This window comes from Amblyomma mixtum, chromosome 1, assembly GCF_055824585.1.
Source record: "Amblyomma mixtum isolate Tamu chromosome 1, ASM5582458v1, whole genome shotgun sequence".
Lineage (NCBI taxonomy): Eukaryota > Metazoa > Arthropoda > Arachnida > Ixodida > Ixodidae > Amblyomma > Amblyomma mixtum.
Genome location: NC_143012.1, coordinates 318,012,461 through 318,030,088, shown reverse-complemented (window position 1 = coordinate 318,030,088; position 17,628 = coordinate 318,012,461). Strand labels below are relative to the sequence as shown.

Here is a 17,628-nt window from a genome sequence, read left to right as displayed (position 1 = left end):
TGATTAATTATAAGAAACGCAGGGTGCAAACTTGTAGTACTCCAAGCTGTACCTCATTACAAGGTATGCACCATGGTATGCACGCACACGAGTTCCCGCGATACTTTTAAATCGGAACTGTTGCGCGCCGCCAGAGGCGCATGCGCAAAGCTTACAACACAATGGCTGCCATTACCAGGTTTTTGAGCATCAGCTACTAACGTCGCACGCTACGTATGAATTTGATTTCAATTACAAATATGTCGCACAACCAAACGCAATTACTAGTATAACAAGCTGACGGCATTACTTAGTGCCGTACTAGCAGCTCTGAAAAATACTATGCGCGGCATAACATTGGATTGATGGCAAAGTTTGATACGGTAATTTTATGATATAATGTATGTAAACATTTATACCAACGTCACAGACTATGCTGCTGAAACTTCCGCGCCTGCACAACAGTCGCAAGAAGGTAAGTCCCGCTGAAAAACCCGCCGCATACACTCACACGCATCAAAGGGTCGCCATATTGCTTTTTGGTGCCTGCCTTGAGTAAAAATGTGGTTGCGTTAGCGCAGGTTATTCGATATTTCAATTTCCCTGTAGTCTTTGGACCGTTTGAGAGAGGTTTAAAATAAAAATTTTATCCCACTAATCGCGGCAAATGTGCGGCTGCAAGTAAAGGAGAATTTGCGAGTACAAAATATTTTTGGACACTTCATGCCGTTCACCGGAGATACTTTTCACATTTTATTGTGGTCTGCCTTGAGCTGCGCGTTTTGGGGCCGGCTGTGCGCGCTTTCGTGGTTTGTGGAATGGAGTGTGTTCATAGTCTCTGTTAATTCTAGGCTGTTGACGGCACCTTAAGCTGAGCATTTCGTTACGGCGCGCTGGGCGTGACACTGTGACAGCCTTCGACCTCATTGCAAGAACCCTTCTGCTGTACCGCGACCGTTTAGTAGGTTTTGGTTGTGAGTGAATCGTCTCGCGCTTTCGAATTTGTCTTCCAATAAAGATAATGAAAGAGTTCTTCGCCATCCAAGTAAAACGTTTCTGTCTGGCTATCCCGAAGGGCAACAACTGCTAAATGAACCGCAGGTTGCATCACATTCGGCACGAACCAAATGCCGAATGTTACCGCTCGGATGAGTTGATCGGTCGATCACAAGAATCGCTTCGAGCTCCGAGAACTAAAGACCTCTTTTGTTTGTCGATTGCGCATGTATTTGGTTCAGCCGTTTCTCAATTCACATGTTCACAGTAGCAACGACCACTGGATGACGGCTCGCGCAGAGAAGTCGTACATTCGTGGCAGCACTCAACATTTCCGAGTAGCGCACGTTCAGTGCACTGCCACATCTCTGGAGCAGTGCATGTAGCGTTATGTGCAGCACGTAAACAGGTTATGGCCCGACATGCTGCCCAAACCCTTCAAGTTCTCTGCTGAGAATTTCTCTACTGAGATACCTGCACATAATTAACAAGTGCAGCTTATAGATGCATTGCCTGATTAAATAAAAAATGCTACATATCACTGGCGTCGAGCAATGAACAGCGCAGGAAGGATGGCACAAGGACAAGTAGTAGTTGTTGTTAGCATTTGAGAAGATGGCACATACCCACACTGGGGGATCGGCAAAGAATCGGGAGGCAGAGGTTGCTATTCACCTGTACATACTAAAGGCAAACGAAAAGCACACAAGAGAGCAACACCGGGGGAGTCTACCACAAGGAGGGCAGGGAGTGAAAAGAGATAGAGTTTGGATGGAAGAGAGAGAGAAAAAGTATGAGTACAGGAACACTTGTCAAAGTCATCTTTCTCATTTGCAATTATACTCATTTTTTCATACTAAGCTTTGTTGTGAGCACTGTTTTGCACCATCTTTCTTTGCATTGACGGTTAGGAGAATGAATGGGGGTTTAGGCTGAAGTTTTCTCCCCCATCATTTTTGGTGGACGTGTATAAAAGTTATGTTTCTCTCTTTCTCTGACCGAAATTAAAATTTCAGGGTTAAATTTGGCCTCTTCGCTTTATGCAGCACGTTTGTTCAAACTATTGGTCTGGCACAAGTAACTTAAATATATATGACGTCTGTAAGAGGAGGACTTCTTAGGGCCTGCAGCTTTGCGAGATAAGCATTGTGTCTTTGTGGGACTGGTCGTTATTTGTACATAAAACATGCTGTGAGCAACAATAGGTAACAGGTTCTCCATTGGTCACCCCCGATAAAACTACTGTGATCAAAATACACAGTTTGTCTACTGAAAATACTGGCTAAAAGGTATGTGCCACTTGTGGTAATGTATTTGAGGTGGACCTGCACACTTAGGCAAGGGAGTGGACAGTTATGGGGGAGGAGTGAGTTGCAGTGCATCTAACGCTTTCACTTCTTTTCAATGGAGAGAGAGAAAGCATTTATTTTCAGACTCAATGACTCCGTGTTCTGCAAGGGAGGACACCAAGTCATGTGAAGTACTTTTCCTTTTTTTTCAAATTAATACACATGAACTGCTTGTTAACCCACAAAACTTACTGGCCCAATCAATGCATATGAAGGCCTATTCCTTGCCCTTAATCAATGTTCACTTAAAAAATGTAGCTTTTGTGCTGACAAACAGGAGGTAAGACTGAGGTAACAAGTCATACTTTATGGCAGTGCTCTCTTTTCTTTTTCTTGCACATGAACAGAATCCTCACCCCCAATCTCCCTTTGTGGTGTGCATGCATCCATCTCCCCTTCCCCAGCCACCCCTTTTCTTGGCAGTTGGCTGTGTGGTTCACTGATATCTAAATGTGCTGTCTTTCTTAAGACTGTACAGAAAAATTAATTTTTTTCTTGTCATAACTGAAAGACAATTGTGCGAAGGAAAGCTGACACAAAATTTGAAATTTTAAGTTTTTTAGATCTCTTTGGTAAATTGTATACTATCAATACAGATTTTTTTTTGTGAAACAGTAAGATTTACTGAGGCATAACTGATGTGCTATGAGGCATATATGCAATATTTACACAGCTCTTTGCTGTGCCCCTTGTAGCTGAATAGAACTACCAACTGTGTTTCTTATTCCAAATAGTTGGCACTAAAATGTTGTGCTATGCCAAATAAAGGGTAAAATGCCTTCTTGCAGATTCAAAAGCAAATGAGCAATCAGTTCTGATAAGCTTTTCAGTTTCATCATGCAGTGTTCAGTTTCTGCAGTTGGAGAAGCATTTTTCTATTCTACAACTACTTCTAGGTTATTTTTTCAGCCTTAATTACCAGGCATCCGCTTGTTCTCTTTGCAATCTTTCAGAGTGCAATGTCTGTGGGGAGGGCCATGCGACAGCAGCTTGCCCCCTCCTGGGTCTCGCCCAGAAGGTGGACGACAAGTCGGTGCCATCGCGGGCACGCCTCTCCCTTCCGCCCACGCTGTCATTGGTCGAGAACGAGTGTGGCCCCCGTGTCACAGCACGTGAGGACATTCCTGTGGGGACCCAGTTCGGACCAGTCGAGGCCCCCCGGTATCGAGCTTTCAAGGGCACACCACGTTTCAAGCTCAAGGTGCAAACTTCTCAGCCGAAGCTCCCGGGGCAGCATTTTGCAGTGGCAGTTAGTTGAGTGACAGTAGGCTGCACATGTCATGCAATCCATGAGCATTTAAAGGAGCCCTGAGGACAAATTACATCCAGCTGAAAATCCCATACCTGTAATACCAACTGGAATACCTGGAATACAACTGGAATACCTCGAAAACATGGAATAACTGAAATACCAAACGGTGTTAACATTGACCATTTGGAACAGTCCAAAAACCTAACTGGTTACAGTTGAAAAATTCCATGTGGATTAAACTAAAATTTTTCTTTAAATCCAACTGGTATTAACAGGAATCATTTGGAATCAGTTGGAAAAGTCTGAAAACCCAATTGGAAAACCCAATATTGAACTTTTTCATCTGGGCTATGTCGATGAATTACTGCTTTCTATTGACAAGGGGACTACTTTAGTTGAAAATGGACCATTTAGAAGATTGAAAGGCGGAAAAACTGAGAGGCAGGCGTTGTCACCAGCTGCCGTTTCCACAAGCACTACACTGTGGTGACGTCAGATAAGACTGCTTCTTGCCGCTGCTTCCCCATGCTTCGCGCTGCCGTGTTACGAACACTCACCCTTTTCTTCCCTTCTCTACACATCCCTGCACTTTTACTGGCTTTCCATTTTCAGCGACCCGTGCCGGTTTCTTTCTACGTGGTGACCAAATATTTAGGGGAATCCCCCCAAGGTGGAGTAGATTTCTAATAAGGGAGTAATTACTCATTGACGTCCACCCGAGCGCAGCCATACGGCCACAAAGGAAAGCTATACAGCTTTCACAGAAACTTCGTAGTTAAAGAAAAATTCGTCCTGGTCCGGGGTTCGAACCCGGGACCACCGCTACACCGGAGCAGTCGCTCTACCAATTGAGCTAACCGGGACGGCAAGCTTATGGTAGGGCGAGAGCGAATTGATCTATAACTCGAAGTGGGAACAGTGTTGTACCAAATATTTAGGGGAATCCCCCAAGGTGGAGTAGATTTCTAATAAGGGAGTAATTACTCATTATAAAGGAAAGCTGTATAGCTTTCCTTTGTGGCCGTATGGCTGCGCTCGGGTGGACGTCAATGAGTAATTACTCCCTTATTTCTTTCTACGTCCACAGCCGGCTTTACTTTTTATGTGCGCGGCACGCACTTTGCCTCACGGCCTCAATGTCTTCCAAAAGTGGGCTTCTTCTAGCAGCTTTCAGCTCGGTGGTGAAGCCACCTTAACGATCACATTCAGTATTTATTTGCTTCACGATCCTAGACTTAGTGCGTGCCCCTATGTCATCATTCCGCGGGCAGTACATCGCCATGGCCAGACGCTCTTTACTATGTCGTTTCTTTGAAAAAAATTTTTACTATAACTGAAAAAAAAATGTACAGTCGTCTATGAAAGGCGAGATGGGACTGCAGCTTCACTTAACTATATCCGAGGTTTTACCTCAACTGAGTTTACTGTAGTGAGGTTCTACTGTATCTGCGGCCGTTGTAAGTGGGCTCGACTGAACATGGCATTGTGTGTTTTTGGAATACATTTGAACTGTCTTGTCAGTCATGAATTTTATAAAATTTGAGGTACAACAGCATGAAAAGAAATGCTTAGCTATCAATCAAGAACCATATTTGTTTTTACCTAAAACCAAATTTTTAGTTTTGCATTAAACTTGAAAAAGCTCAACAGTTGTAATTTTTTCCGAGGATAACTGCCTGAAAAAAATGAACATGATGCTTTTTACTTACAGTTATTGAGTAATCTGGTGATTTCTGGCTAAGGTTTTCTTTTTACTTTTGCTTGTACCTTTATGTTTCGATCACAAGTTTTAGAAAGTACAGCATTTGGTCACTTAGTGAAAGCACATTTTTTTTCTGAAAAAATTATGAAAATCTAGTGGTGTTTACTTAGGGTAATATATTAGAAAAATTTAATATTTTGATAACCAGAATAGAAGATATATTTATCGTGTAGGTGCATCTGTCATGCAAGTGAGTATAGTGCAAATTTGATAGTGTTCATGGGCTTCTTTCTACGTTCATAGCAGTAGCCACACAGATCCCTCTGATCATGCCAGATAGGAGAGTTCCCATAATGTTAATGTTGTCTGCTAACTGTTTTCAGGCTTAAAGATGTGCAAGCTGTCATAACCAATCCTAAGTCACTTTTGATCTTTGAGGTGTTGCTACTAGAATGAGATGACTTTTTATATTGGCTTGCACTGTGCTTGATAAGAAAGGTCAAATATTTAGTTAGTGCATGTGAGGAGGCAAAAGGCATTGCACAGAATTTTTGTTGCTGTAAAGATCTATTAGCACTTTGCCGTATGATCTTACTTCCTCTGCTGTGCCACTGTTGAACGCACAAGCAGTAATTTTACAACTCTTCTGCGGGATGGAAGGAAAAAATTTCCATGGAGGTTCCATGCACAGGTGTTTCCAACCAAGGGCCGTGCCACCTGCCTTGACACCTCTGACGAGTACCAGTGCAACTGGATGTGCTTTGTGGAGCCAACACCAGAGCCTTCGATGCAGAACCTCATTGCCTACCAGCTTGGCCAGGATATCTACTTCAGTGTGCAGAAGCCAGTCAACTGCGGTGATACGCTCTATGTTGGCTATGCACCACCGTACGGACGTAAGATGGGTGAGTAACTTTCTTCCAGAGGTTTGGATAGTGCAATCTGTCGCTATTGACATGGCTTTGGCTGTCTCGTGCTTGCCCCTGAGTTCTTAATCTGCACACAAGACTGAGAGCATGCCTGGGAGGTGCTAACGTTTGGTTTAATGTGTGCACTGTGTTCCTTGTGGAAACGTGAAAATTAGACCATGCTTACCTACCACATGCATCAGTCAAGGGCCTGGCTTAGTAGCCTGAAAAAGTTGGGAATATGTCTGTAGTGTTTTACTACTGTTTACCAGCAGCGTTTTGTTCCCAAGTTCTGAATGGGACAGGCCCATAGGCATGCAAAGGTCTCTCCATAAGCGCAGTCAAAGTTCACTGTGACACCCGTTCATGTCTTCTGGGCAGCAGGGAACAATACGAGACAAAATCTGCGCCCCTCCCGCATGCAAGGGAGGCCACCTCCCCCTTTGCTCCCCTTCTGTGCATGCCTATGGAAAGATCATAGAAGAGCTTGAAAGAACAAAGTCATGGCTGCAATTGTATTGATTGTATGACATTAACAAAATATACCGAGGCATCACAGTGGCTAAGGCTGGATGTGCTTAATCGGAAAGGTTGATTCTGACACAGCAGTGCATTTGCCGCCGCGGTGGCGCAGTGGTTGTGGTGCTCGGCTGCTGAACTGAAAGACGCGGGATCGATCCCGGCCGCGGTGGTCGAATTCCGATGGAGGCGAAATTCTAGAGGCCGGTGTACTGTGCGATATCAGTGCATGTTAAAGAACCGCAGGTGGTCGAAATTTCCGGAGCCCTTCACTATGGCATCTCTCATAGCCTGAGTTGCTTTGAGACGTTAAACCCCATAAACCAACCAAACCAATAGCAGTGCATTTAAATGTGGTAAGGAAAAAAAAACAAACTTTAATGCATTTAGTCTAAAGGAAACAGCAAGGTGCCACAAGCTGCTGCAACAATTTACAGCTAGCCCTTTCCCTATAGTACCCCCTCAGACAGCTAAAGCTGCTTACAGATTAAGTTTAAACTAAACTTTATCATATTAACATGATAAGCGCCATAACCACTGTGCCACATACATATGCGCCTTTTAGTCTGTGGGAGGCAACACGGTACAGGTGATGTGCTCATGATGTCGAGATCATGTCTCTGTGCCAGTGCAGACACGATGGTGCCCCATTTTTTTTTGCACCAGCAAGAAAGCCTGCCTCCCCACCCTCCTAAGAACACACACTCCTGAAAGGCAGCTTTCCTACAGTTTTGCACTAAGGTGCACAGAAGCCACCTTGTGGGGGTGCGCTTTCTTGCGTAGAGAGCTTTTATATATTTTTTTCTTTCTTTGACAGTGCCGCGTCGATGCCTTGTGTTTGTGTATGTTGGGGGGGGGGTGCACCATGGTTTGTGGCATCGCGTCCATCTTAACCAGAGGACAAGTGCGATGGTGCCCTGTCTTTTCCCTTTTCCGCACCGGCAAGAAAGCTGCCCCCCCCCCCCCCCCCCCCCCTCTCCTAAGAATGTCTGCTCCCAAAAAGCAGCTTTCTTGCACTTTCACGTGAAGGTGCATGGAAGCCATCCTGTGGGGGTTCACTTTCATATGTAGGGGCGTTTTATATATTTCTTCCTTTTTTGACAGTGCCGCGTGATGCCCCATGAGTGCCATTAGGGGGGAGGGGATGGGGTCACCATGGTTCACGGCCTGTGAAAGTTCATCTTAACTAAAAGGCGATCAAAACAATTCGTCTCAAGCAGAATTTTTTTACACAGAGTTCTACGGGAAGCAAACCAAACAGTCTCATATTGTTCATCTTATCCGAGAATTCCTCTTAACTGAATTCGTCTCAACGGAAGTCTGCTGTATTTTTGTTATGGCACTTTTTAAGCCTTTTGGGGTTTCGGGGAGTGGAACCTTTAGTTTTCATTGGCCACTTATGTGCCTGCCAACGAAATCGGGCTATTGATATTAATTACCAGCCAATGCAGGATGGGTGGGAGGCAGGTCTGACCAGCTTGGACGAAACGAGTAAAAAAGAACTTGTTGAGAGAGCCCGGGCAGCAGCGGGTTCCATACTGAGGACTCCAACCGCCGCTGCAACCTCCTAAAGAATTTCAATAAAATATTTTAACTACTATAAGAGGGTGTCTCTGAGTGGCTGCCAGTGCATTCGACACACAGTTTGTACGCAAAGGCTCAAATTTTCTGAAATATTTGTGAAAGTACTTTGTCAAGGCTGCAGCTGGCTCTCCAGCTGGCTCTCCAGCAAGCTTATGTGTAAACAGGGATGCTGCCTCTTACTGCTGCTTATTTTGTGGTTCTGGTTCCCAGGTCTGCAGCTGCATTTTTTTTTTTTCGTAGAACAAAATGCGGTAGTACCGAGCTATTAACCTTGGTTCACTATAAAATGCTGCGGTGGCTCAGTGGCTATGGTGCTCGGCTGCTGACCCGAAAGACGCGGGTTCGATCCCGGCCGCGGCGGTTGAATTTCTTTGGAGGAGAAATTCTAGAGGCCCATGTACTGTGCGATGTCAGTGCACGTTAAAGAACCCCAGGTGGTCGAAATTTCCGGAGCCCTCCACTACGGCGTCTCTCATAGCCTGAGTCGGTTTGGGACGTTAAACCCCATAAACCAAACCAAACCAAAAATGTTTTTCTCTTGGGACTAGGACTGGGTCAATGTAGGCATACCCGTTCCCTTCTTGGAGCTTCCTCCTGACTTTAATTACATTATTGTTGCTACTCTCAAACTTTGGAAATTCTGATGTATCAAGCTTTGCATGCTTTCTTCTCCCTATGTCCTTGGTGAAAAGGAAATAGGTGAAAATTACTGACCAATGCTAGCGATTTTTTAATTCCTCTCTCTATGACCTTGGTGAAAAGAAAACTGGTAAAAATTACTGATCAGTGCTAGTAATTTTTTTAATTAGCCCATTGCTAAATGGTATAAGCTTGTTCATGCTCGTTTGTGTTTTTTATTTGGAATGGGGCTTGTGACTCAATTATAGTACCCACAGTAGTGTGCTGGTGTTGTCCTTGTTTCTTGGGGCCATATGTTGTTGTGTTGGCCATGAGGCCAAGTTCATCTATTCCATACCTTTTAGCTTTTTAACTCCATGGGAGTTTGGCTTAAAGATCGTTATGCGCACTGCTGCTTACATACAAAGCTGATAATTTTTTTCTCCAATAATACAGCCGGCCCCACAGAAGAACCGCCTGTGGCTCCTCCTCCATCGGTGCCTGCTCAGCTGGGTGGCCCACCGGTGAAACGGAAAAGGGGGCGCCCGCCAAGAAATGTGTCACTCACCCGGCCTCCAACAAAGGTCACCATCATTCCCCAGGTAAGCAGATCTAAAATGTCGCAGGTGTGTATTGAGCAATTCTTAAATTGCCGCAGTAGCCACAGCGAACTACTGTGTCCTTGGTGGCACATATAAGGAAAAGGGAGTTTCAAGGAGGCCCTGAAACACCTTTTGCTGATTGCATCATTTTCTTGTGCAGTCTCTAACAATTTCTCTCTCTTGGCATTGATAGTGCACTGCAAGGTGCAGGACTTACCCAGTACAACACATGCAGTGCCCCGGATAGCTAACCATAGTTAACGTACTGCTCCTTTCTTAACTTTTCTGACGACATTCTTGTGAGCACACTCTTCTATTCCTCTCATAGGAGAAAACTTATGGTGGTGTAACAGAATCCATAAAAGATAAGATAAAACAAGCTCCTTGACAGTGGTTTTTCTTTTCTCGGTGTGCTTTTCCAGTTTTTGATGCTACCTTTTTGTGATAATTGATAGCATGCCCATTCATGACTACATGGCCCTATTACAAGTGTTTCTGACTGGTATTTTTTACCCACTGTCTCTTTATATGGGCCAACCACCTCCTTCAGGCTGACCCAGGGCAAACGGTCGCAAGTGGCGACTCCCCGACAGACTGTGCAGTCAGCGCGGTGGCCTCGAGTGTGGTCTCCTCGCACGACCGTCAACAGTGGACGTGCTCTCAGTGTGGCCGCCCATACAGGGACAGTGTGCAATTTGCACGGCACCTACAAGACCATTACCGGCCTGCATATCTACGGGAACTCATGGGAAGGCAGCGTGGGGGCGGCCGGCCCAGCACTGCGCGTGGTCGCGGCAGACCAAGGTCACAACCGTTGGCCTTGCAACCACACCAAGCTTCGACAACTGCAGGCTCTGAAAATGTTCAAGACACAGTGCAGCAGGGTGGGTAGAGAGTGCTACAGGCCTGTCTTTTTTGCTGTCGAGGGGGAAGAAAGGGGGCACTAGTTTCTAGTGCCATTTTCACCTCTTTTGTTTTGCTGTAGCTAACGAAATGGTTATATAGTGGTGCGATACTTGGGCTATTTTAGATGTGTAGTTGTTTTGCTTTAGAGCAGTAAGTAATAGTAATAAGTAATAGTGAACAGTAAAGTAAAGATGGTAAAAAATAGTAGTAAAATGTAAGTAGTTTAGGGGTGCGTTTATTAAGTGTCCTCGGAGAAACCGAGCCACTGTGTCGAATCTTGCAGCATATTCAGGCGTAGCCAGCACCAAGAGAGTGAGGCAACTTCTTTGTCTTCAAGTGCAGTGTAGTGTCAGTGCATGCCTGTAGTGGAACCCGTGACAGTTGGCACACTACGGTAGTAATATATTAAATAGTGAAATAATAAGAAATCATGAAATTTTGTGCTTGTGCCTGTTCGTTGCGTAGACAATGCACTTGTTACAGGGGCATTTCTCGGCTTTTTGTTTGCGGATCCGGCCTCGCATGCCCGGGCAACACATTGCAGTTTTCTTATTGTGGGAACCTGAAATTGCGCGCTAAACTGCCTCAGCTCACATGCCTTGTAAATTTGCCCCGAAGGCTGCCGATCTAACAAAATAAATATTATGAGCAGTGTGATGTGCTGCCTGAAATTTCGGCATGTATGGGTGAACATGGAAGCGCACTACACTGCTCAAAACATCTATCTTGTTAGATTGGCATCTTTCAGGCCAAACTAGCAAGGCGCGCAAGCTAAGACAGCTTTGCGCGCAGTTTCAGGTTCCCACAATAAGGAAACTGCAGCGCTTTGCCTGGGTGTGCAAGGCCTTATCGGAGAGCAAAATGCGGAGAAACGCCCACATAATGAGCGCGCTATCTACCTGCCCACCATGTCAGGCAGCAGCTCATTCAATCATGAGAGGCTGCTCATGAAGGCCAACCTGGGTTGCAACCCAACCCAAGCAACCCGAGTACCACCAATGGCAGCAACTGCCATAGAAGTGGAGTTGTGCATCGCTTGACTGCTGCACCACTGCACCAGGAGTGGTAGGACGACTCCCAGGGATCTATGACTGGAGGCAGTGACCACTTCCGCATATATGGACGTTAACCTATTATCGGTATCCGAACGACTGCCATCCATGAACACTGGATCTGTACACCAGAACCGGAGGGATGACCAAACTGCTTGTGCACCTAATTCACATTTGGCCGAACTACGCAAATCATCTATCATTTTATTGCTATCTATAGTCACAAAAACATTGCAAATTTTTTTTAGATATAATTAGAAAGATCTTGCAGATAAGGAATCGGGTGTTTTATAATGTTCGATTATTTTTTTAGAGATTTTTATGATTTGGAAGCTGTGTCCCCCCTTAACAGGCAGTGAAGCATCCAGCTTATCATGTGTTCTGTGGCACTGTGTGCCCAATTTACAGTGAGCAGGGCTTGTCCAACGGGGAGTTTTTATTTGGCCGACAGATGGCGGTATGGTTACTAGAAGGCCATTTCGGTGCAGATTTTATTTAGAAAATGTTCGTTAGGGTGTTAATACTTTGGCTACATCGCGCCAAGATACACGCCGTTTCGAGAAGCTTACAGGCAAAGCGACATCTCCAGTGCATGCAACTCGTCGAAATGGCCAAAGTTTGTTGGATCACAGCGCCGAGGGTAACTGTATTTGCGAAATTCTAAAAACTGATATGAATATTACTTATGGTGGGCTACACGCCTCTCATATATTAACCAGCATTTGCATAACATTTCAATCAGGAAAAAGTTAGTCTGAGATTCTATGGCGTGCTTTAAATTGGCTTGTTTTGGATTTTAAGCATGCTGGCAGTGGCTTCATACTTTGGCATCAGGGTCATAATTTTGTTATTTCTTTCATTTGTCTCTTAAAATTCATGGCTGGTGATACAGAAACAAGTTCTGAGGAAGCCACCAGTGTGCAGCCAAGCCAGGATGATGCAGCAGGCCTGCATAACAGCCAGGCTGAAGCCACAGCCAGCAAGGAACCTCAGATGAAGGCCATGATGGAAGATGGAGGCCACACACAACTGCTGATTCAGCTGCAGGATGGGTCCATACATGAAATATTGGTGAGAAGCCAAAAGCAATGAAAGCGCATTGCATGAAATGTAGACGGATGTGGGCAGAATCTTTAGTGCCGCTTTTAACCTTGTGTCATCTTCTCCTTGTGTTTTGTGCAGATTTTTTACTAGCAGGTAGAATTTACAAGGCTCATGACATGAAAAATGTTTTGCCAAGTCTAATAGTGCAGATCAATTCTGTGTGTCAATAGCAGATGGTGATAACACTCGGTAATTGAAAAGCAGTGCAAAAAGGGAGAACGAGACAATAATCATTTTGTCTTTTTGGTTCTTTATCATCCTTCCACTCTTATTCTCATGATCTAGACTGAGGCGGCCAGCTAACATCACACTAATCTTATGGCAAGTGAGTGTCCCATTTTAGTCATAAAATTAAAGGAGACGTTTTTGTCATATCAAGCAAGTTTTAATGCGCTTTTAGATGACATAGCATCTAGTATCAAGCTGCCCCACATCCAAGCCACATAGACTGTGCATTCTTTGGAGCATTTTCTGTTTCTTTCTTGATGCAGCAGTTGTTGCATTGCAACTTGCCAGGTGGACCGAACTTGCAGCTGATCTGCCTAACAAATGCTTTATCTTTTAATATGTGCTTAACTTTGGTACCATTGGCACTTAGCATTAAAGTATACCTGAAGTAGTCTTTTTCGATCCCTTTATGTGTGTCTTCCAAGCCCTCTGCATCCTTATGGCCACTGCTGCATTGCAATTGCTTTTGTTGCATTGTTGAAAGCTAAAAATGCTTTCTATGCTAAGGGTGAGAACTTTATGAGATTATGAGAAAAAAAGGATTTCTGAGAAGGAAAGGTTCTTCTGGTCATCCTTTCTGCAAGCATGGTTTTGTTTTGTTGCTGATATTCTCTTCTCATGAAAGCCTGTTTGTTTGAAATAAATTTTTATTGTGAGTAAGTGCTCTTGTTGTCATTTTCCTCTGTCCCTCTCATCGTTTTGCTTTGAAACTCAAGTACGGATCCCCACTAACTCCTCTGCTTACCTCCCCTTCTGTTGTCTGGTGCCATTTTTCAGTCCTATGAAGGTGATATTGACCTGCCGAGTACCACAACCGTATTGGGGGAGCAGCAGCCAAGTGGAGGCATTCGTCTGGTGGAAAATGGCTCCTCTTGCACGGTGGAACAGGCCACCACCATGACTGTGACATCGCTGGACCAGCTTTCGCTTCAGCAGTTCCCACAGGAGGCTGTGGTAGCCGTGGCTGGAGAGCCTGCCCTTCAGCAGCTGCAGCGCCAGCAGCAGCAGGGAGGTGGCGTACGACGTGGCCGAAAGCCGAAGGCAAGTGGGGTGATCCGCGACGCAGACATGGCGCCAACGCGAAGGTTTGAGGAAGTGGAGCGGCAGTCGGCCGGCAAGTACAACCTGAGGACTACGCGCAAGGCACTCATCGTCGATGAGGTGAGGTGAAAAATGGGCTTGGGAGTGGCTGGCTACAAAAGACTGCAGAAATAGCTCCCTACATTGAGGCTGTCCAGTGAATGATGGCTAGCTCAAATCTTGCTCAGGGTTGACATTTTCTAGCCAGTGGGTGTGACGTCATGCCTGGTGGTGTTACTTATTCAAAATTTACTGTTTATGGCTAACATGGAAGAACATCACTGATGTCTTCAACAGAGGGCAGCTGTATTTTTTTTAAGCGGTGTTTAATGTCTCAGTGCATAAAAGGGAATGATTATATGAATGAGTACAGGTTGGCCGATGTAATGAAGTTCAGATCAGACTGATGGTGGTGCCCCTGTGTCCAAGCGGCACAGGACATTGCACTGCCCATTGAGACCCGTTGTACTCTGGGCAGATGCACCGGTGTATCACTGGCCACGTCACTTAATGCCACTTGACTCTGGCTTGTGATCAATGCTGCATTGTAGGCGAGAAAATTCACTTAGAAGCTTTTTTTCATGTATTGATAAACAACAGAAAAAAGCAGCTTTCAGGCATAAAGGTAACAAAGGCAGTTTGTCTTCTAAGCTGTCTGTATTTAAATTTTTAGCAGGTAGAGTGAATTAAATTAAACTAAACATTCAATTGCATTGAACTAAATATGAAAAGATAGAACTAAAAAATGAAATGCTTCAACATAACCTAGATGTAAAAACACATTGAGGCTGGACACAATCTTTGTATGCATCAGTACCAAGTTAGCTGGAGCCAAGTCAACAAATGTACTGCATTTGCAGCTCTCCGTATTGATGACTGCCTGTTGCTATGGCTGATGCCATCTTTTTGTGCTGTGGTGCAAGTCTTCTTGCAGTTTTCATTGGACAGTAATGGATTTGCATTTCTTATAGAGAGGTCAGCTTAACATCATAACCAAAATTTGTGGACGCTGTTATATTATCCATATGTTAGAGTTCAATAGAAATGTATCACCAGGTTTTGTTGTAATTCGAGGATGCAGTTAGAAAATGTAAGCAACAAAATAGATTTCTGTTCGGAGTTTAGTTCAGGTTGGAAGTGTACTGCTAAGGAAGAAGCACAAGTCAGTAGGTCACCAATGAAAAGTATGCTGAGTACTACACGTGCCACATGCATGGCGAGGTGAATTCATATCTGCTGCATTCAGAAGCTGTCTTATATACTGCAAAAGTAAGGAATGAGATGAAGCTGCAATTATTAGTTTGACATCAAACTAGGCAGTGGCACAGTGCCGGGGTTGTGCCACTGACAGGTGCAACTATCTGGAGTCTTTCAGCCTACTTATTCATATGGGTTCATAAAATCGTGAATTTAATTGCATGTGCAGAGAGAGTCATCTCACTCAATGTTCAAACAACTTTAGCCTGTGTGTGCCTACAGCTTTTGTCCTCTGGTGCCTTTCTTGCGTTTTCTGTGTTGCAGGTGAGAATGTTAACCGACGATGAGAATGGTAAACTGTAAGGGAAAAGTGTGTTACGGTCTATCACATGCATTGTGCTATGCAGGGGAACCTTGAAGACTCTGATTATGAGGGTGGAGAGTACTCGGACTATGAGAGCGGCTACGATGGCGAGTATGCATCAAGTTTCGATTCAGACCCGCAGCTGAGTAGTGGCCAAACTGCTGGAAGTGAACTCACTGGCAAGTATCAGCATAGCGTTTTGTTTGCATTGCTTGTTTAAATAGTTGCTGAGTTTAATCGCTGATAACAGTTTAGTTAAAGGGACAGTGAGGAGAGCACTATTAATATTTTTTTTATAGCAAAGTCCGATAGTTCGGCATGTCATGGCTTTGTTGCCACTTGGCCGGCAGCGAAAGATGCATTTATTTCTAAGAAATTTGGATTCGAAGTTGAAAAGTTTTTCCCGCCGCTCTGATTCAAACTTGGGATTCTCCTATGACGACACAGAACTAAGTGATGTGAAACATGACGTGAACATGACGTAACGCAGACTCCGTGATTTCTGGCGGCCAGCAGCGCGGCCCAGCAGCAGCCGAAAAGAAAGCTACCGCCGGCCACACGTTGAAGGCACCTATCGGCTATTGCGGCCGTCACTACGGTCGCTTCGCTTACGTTTGCACTGGCGTTTTGCCAGCGTTACGATAAATCTCGTTCTCGAAGTCGTCAACGAAGTTCTCGTAAGAATACCGGGAGCCCGCCTAACGCCGGTGAGCTGGCGCTGATTGGTCGCGATGCTGCAGGCGCGCACATAGCTGCCGGGCACGTGGCGCCATCTGGCGACATCAAGGAGATTTGATCATGCATTGGCTGCGCCTCGGTGATTTGTGGCTTCTCGCGTCCTAGAGTTGCTAGAACCATTGGTTCTAGCAACACTGCTTTGTCCTATGACGTCATCACGCTTGTACTTGCGAGTTTGGCCTGTGGCGACGATACCTCTATATTGATTCTTGCTCTTTTCTGCATTACAAGAGCTTTGTTGTCGATATGAGTGGCGTTTTTGTAATCAGGAGCTGGTATTCTCTCGATACAAGCCAACTTCAATTTCTCCTCAGTGTCCCTTTAATGGCTATGGAGAAGTTTTTTGGTTTATTTAAGATTGTAGCAAGACCTTGTCGAATGAAGAAAAATATGCGAGAGTGCTAGTATACAGTGGTGGTGAGGGGAGTACATTGCAGCATGACAGCACAGACTTGCTCATTGGTCTACCAATGACCTGTGAGCTGCACACACAGCTGGCTAAATGCTCTTTCTTTCAGGTTTTAGCAGCCTAGGTTTTGAGCTATATATCCAAAATTTTCATGAAAATCTTTTGAGGTAACTGATGAAAAATACACAGCGCATATTAGAAATGAACCAGTATGACATGTGCACTTTAAGGAGGTTTCACTGTACTTTGTTTGACTCGAGTCTTATAGTTTTTGCATTTTTTTATGCTTAAACAGGTCACAAAAAAATATAGTTTCGGTTTGATGTTTTTTGTTCTTTTTAAAACCGTGAGGTCGTCAAACTCCTTTAAGGCTTGCGATCAGTGTTATACTGTGTATGAGAAAATTCACTTAGAAGCTTCTTTGCACATATCACTAAGCAGCAGACAAAAGCAGCTTTCAGGCATAAAGGTAGCAAAGGTGCTTTCTCTTACAAGTCATCTGTATTATTTCCGCTGCCTATTTAAGAGGTCGTTTAATTGAAATGATGTATGCGATGCATAGTGTTGCTCCCTAGTGATGGGCACCCCTACTAAACATGTTTCAGAGGAAAATGTTCTTTTTCCCTGCCATCTTTAAAGGTGCACTGAAGAGGAATCTGAACTTGTCTTTTTGCCGCGGGAACTCGATCTACACGTTCCTAGCATTCTTAGAAACTGCAACTTATTGCCCTGTATGGCCGATTTCCCTAATTAAATCGAATTAACGTCCGGCTCCCGCCCTTTTTTTTAAATTCTGCCTCGTACGATGGGCGGAGTCGACCAACGCGTGAAGTTCCTTTCAGCCAGCTCCGTGGAGGCTTTGCTTTCGCTTTATTTTGTTTTTTAGGTTTCCATGAATAAATAGTTTCATTCGCAGATAATATAGCCGCAAAATAAGCCTGCAGAAATAAAAATACGCGCGGACTATTTGCTACTATGGACTACTACGTATTACTCCGCCGATGGCAGAGCGGCAAGCCGCCACGGGACTGGGTGAAAGGC

At 44.7% G+C, this 17,628-nt stretch overlaps 2 protein-coding genes across 3 annotated transcripts in view; one reads left to right on the top strand and one right to left on the bottom strand.

The window, feature by feature from the left end:
• Positions 1–505, bottom strand: part of LOC149372614 (tudor domain-containing protein 7-like) — a 56,621-nt gene extending 56,116 nt beyond the window's left edge. Inside the window, exon 1 of the mRNA XM_089567130.1 lies at positions 399–505. The gene's annotated coding sequence lies outside the window, so the exon portion shown is untranslated. The remainder of the gene's footprint in view (positions 1–398) is intronic.
• The window catches only part of LOC149372613 (uncharacterized), a 54,376-nt gene that overhangs the window by 6,168 nt on the left and 30,580 nt on the right, over positions 1–17,628 (top strand). The window contains exons 1-8 of one of the 2 annotated variants that reach the window (XM_089567124.1): positions 141–454; positions 3,278–3,525; positions 5,970–6,183; positions 9,364–9,509; positions 10,060–10,393; positions 12,360–12,538; positions 13,577–13,960; positions 15,484–15,619. In XM_089567124.1, coding sequence (XP_089423250.1) covers positions 379–454; positions 3,278–3,525; positions 5,970–6,183; positions 9,364–9,509; positions 10,060–10,393; positions 12,360–12,538; positions 13,577–13,960; positions 15,484–15,619 — 1,717 coding nt within the window. In that variant the 5' untranslated portion in view covers positions 141–378. Of the gene's footprint in view, positions 1–140; positions 455–3,277; positions 3,526–5,969; positions 6,184–9,363; positions 9,510–10,059; positions 10,394–12,359; positions 12,539–13,576; positions 13,961–15,483; positions 15,620–17,628 lie in introns of those variants that run through there. The other variant, XM_089567125.1, reaches the window with a different exon arrangement.